Raw genomic sequence first — 1,887 nt, 5'->3', positions numbered from 1 at the left:
TGTAACCATTATACCATCTGCTGGTCCTGCTCTTTCTAACTTTGGGGTTGTTGGGTGTCAGTGCACGAGGGACCTTTCAACACTTGCAGCCCAACCCCCGTTTACAGATAGGTTGAGACCAAGAGACCACAAGAGCTGGGTGTGAATCAGGTCTGCTACTTTTACCAGGGTGCTCAGTCCTCCCTGCCAAGCCCTTGACCTTGGTGACATCCTGGATGAGGCAGGAGGGCGAGTGGGAGGGGTCAGGACCTGCAGAAGCCTACACTGTACCTTCATGATGGCCTTAACCCATCCTAACCAGTACTGAAGGAGGGCCATCTGTTGCCTATTTTGAGATGAACACACTGAAGCTCAAACAGGGGACTTGACATGGGGGAGGGAGGGGAGCCAAGGCCTGGACCCACAAGCCTAACCCACAGCCCCAGGCTCTGCAATGCCCACTGTGTCAAAATGTGGACCAGCAGTTAGCGTAATGGCTATGTTGCTAGACTCCTATGCAGTCGACCGCGGTTCACGTCTGGGACCCGGTGGCTTAAACTCACGCCGGGCGCATGAGCACATGTGCCCAAGATCCCGAGAGGGGAATGGAGGAGAAGGGATTGCGGTGTGGCCATCCCCCCATGGGGGGGGGGTGATTTCTCACTTTCTGTCTCTCTGTCTCTCTCTCTGTCTGCCTGGCGAGCGCACACACCCTATAGCAACAACAACAACAACAACAACAACAACAACAAAGAAAAAAAGAAAACTCTCCAAAAAAGAAAAGAAAAAGAAAGTAAAAAAATTAAAAAAATAAATAAAAAATAAGTAAATTCATCAACATCTGAGAGAACACTCAGGAAATAAGTGAAGTCTGGCTTCAAGAGAGATCCATGTTTGTCCATGTTTGTGAAGCGTCTTCTGTGTTTTCTCCAAAGCAAAATGTTTCCATTCATTTCTTGTCCTCCTCACGGTGACGCTGGGAAGAAGCAATGCCTGCTGTCCATCTTACAGATCAGGGGCTTGGCCACATCTCTCTGGGCTGCCCAGCCTGAGTCCAGGTTGCTGGCAGTGCCCGGTGTCACCAGCTCCCCTACATTAAGTTTGAGAAACAGACCACATCGCTGACCACATGGTCCAAGTCCAGCCCCCTGGTGGCTTGCAAACCTGCTGGGCATATGCCATGTGTGCCCAGATTCCCAATGGGATGGAGAAATGGAGAAGGGATTGCAGCATGATCACACCTCGTTTTGGGATGTTTTTTCTTTTCCTCTTTCTCTTTCTGTTTCTCCTTGGCAAACATATGTACCTTCTGGCAAATTTTTAAAAAGTTTGCTAAGCTCAAGTTCTGAGGCCTGCTCCTGCTCTGTGGAGGTGTCCTTGCAAGACCAGAACGGTCTCCAGGAACACGAGCCAGGAACAGTTACTATAGAGAGCGAGACCCTTCAGTCCTTAGTTCTTGTGCAGAGACTGGGGGAATTCCCTGGAGCAGAGAAGAGCTTTGGACTCAGGCCTGGAATGGCACCCAGGCCTGCCCCTTTCCCGCTATCTGCCCCTAGGCAGGTCTGCTCACCTCAGGAGCTCTCTACAGTGACAGGGAGGACTTCGCCTCCCCCACCTACACATTAGAAGGATTCCTGAATAATATACAGGGAGGACCTTAGCAGTGTCACCCTGCAGTTGGTGAAGGTCATGGCAGTCACGACTCCTGTTCATGAATGCTCCTTTGTAGCCAAGCCCTCTGTCCCCGTGGTATCGGGCCCTGCGGCGAGGGCCACGCCTGAGCACACAGTGAGCTTCACCTGTGAGTCCCATGGCTTCTCCCCTCGCGACATCTCCCTGCGATGGTACAAAAACGGGAATGAGCTCTCAGACGTCCAGACCACCGTGGACCCCGCAGGAAAGAGCGTG

The 1,887-nt window shown here is 51.9% G+C and overlaps 1 protein-coding gene across 1 annotated transcript in view; it reads left to right on the top strand.

The window, feature by feature from the left end:
* Nucleotides 1-1,447: 1,447 nt before the first annotated feature.
* Nucleotides 1,448-1,887, top strand: part of LOC102493623 (signal-regulatory protein beta-1-like) — a 9,476-nt gene continuing 9,036 nt past the window's right edge. Inside the window, 1 exon segment of the mRNA XM_027765981.1 lies at nucleotides 1,448-1,887. This exon segment is cut by the window's right edge and continues 18 nt beyond it. Within this exon segment, the coding sequence (XP_027621782.1) occupies nucleotides 1,669-1,887 (219 nt within the window). The 5' untranslated portion in view covers nucleotides 1,448-1,668.

The sequence above is a fragment of the Tupaia chinensis genome, unplaced genomic scaffold (assembly GCF_000334495.1).
Source record: "Tupaia chinensis unplaced genomic scaffold, TupChi_1.0 Scaffold140086_1, whole genome shotgun sequence".
In the NCBI taxonomy this organism is placed as follows: domain Eukaryota; kingdom Metazoa; phylum Chordata; class Mammalia; order Scandentia; family Tupaiidae; genus Tupaia; species Tupaia belangeri.
The sequence above is the reverse complement of the archived record's forward strand: the minus strand, read 5'-3'. Positions and strand labels throughout refer to the sequence as shown.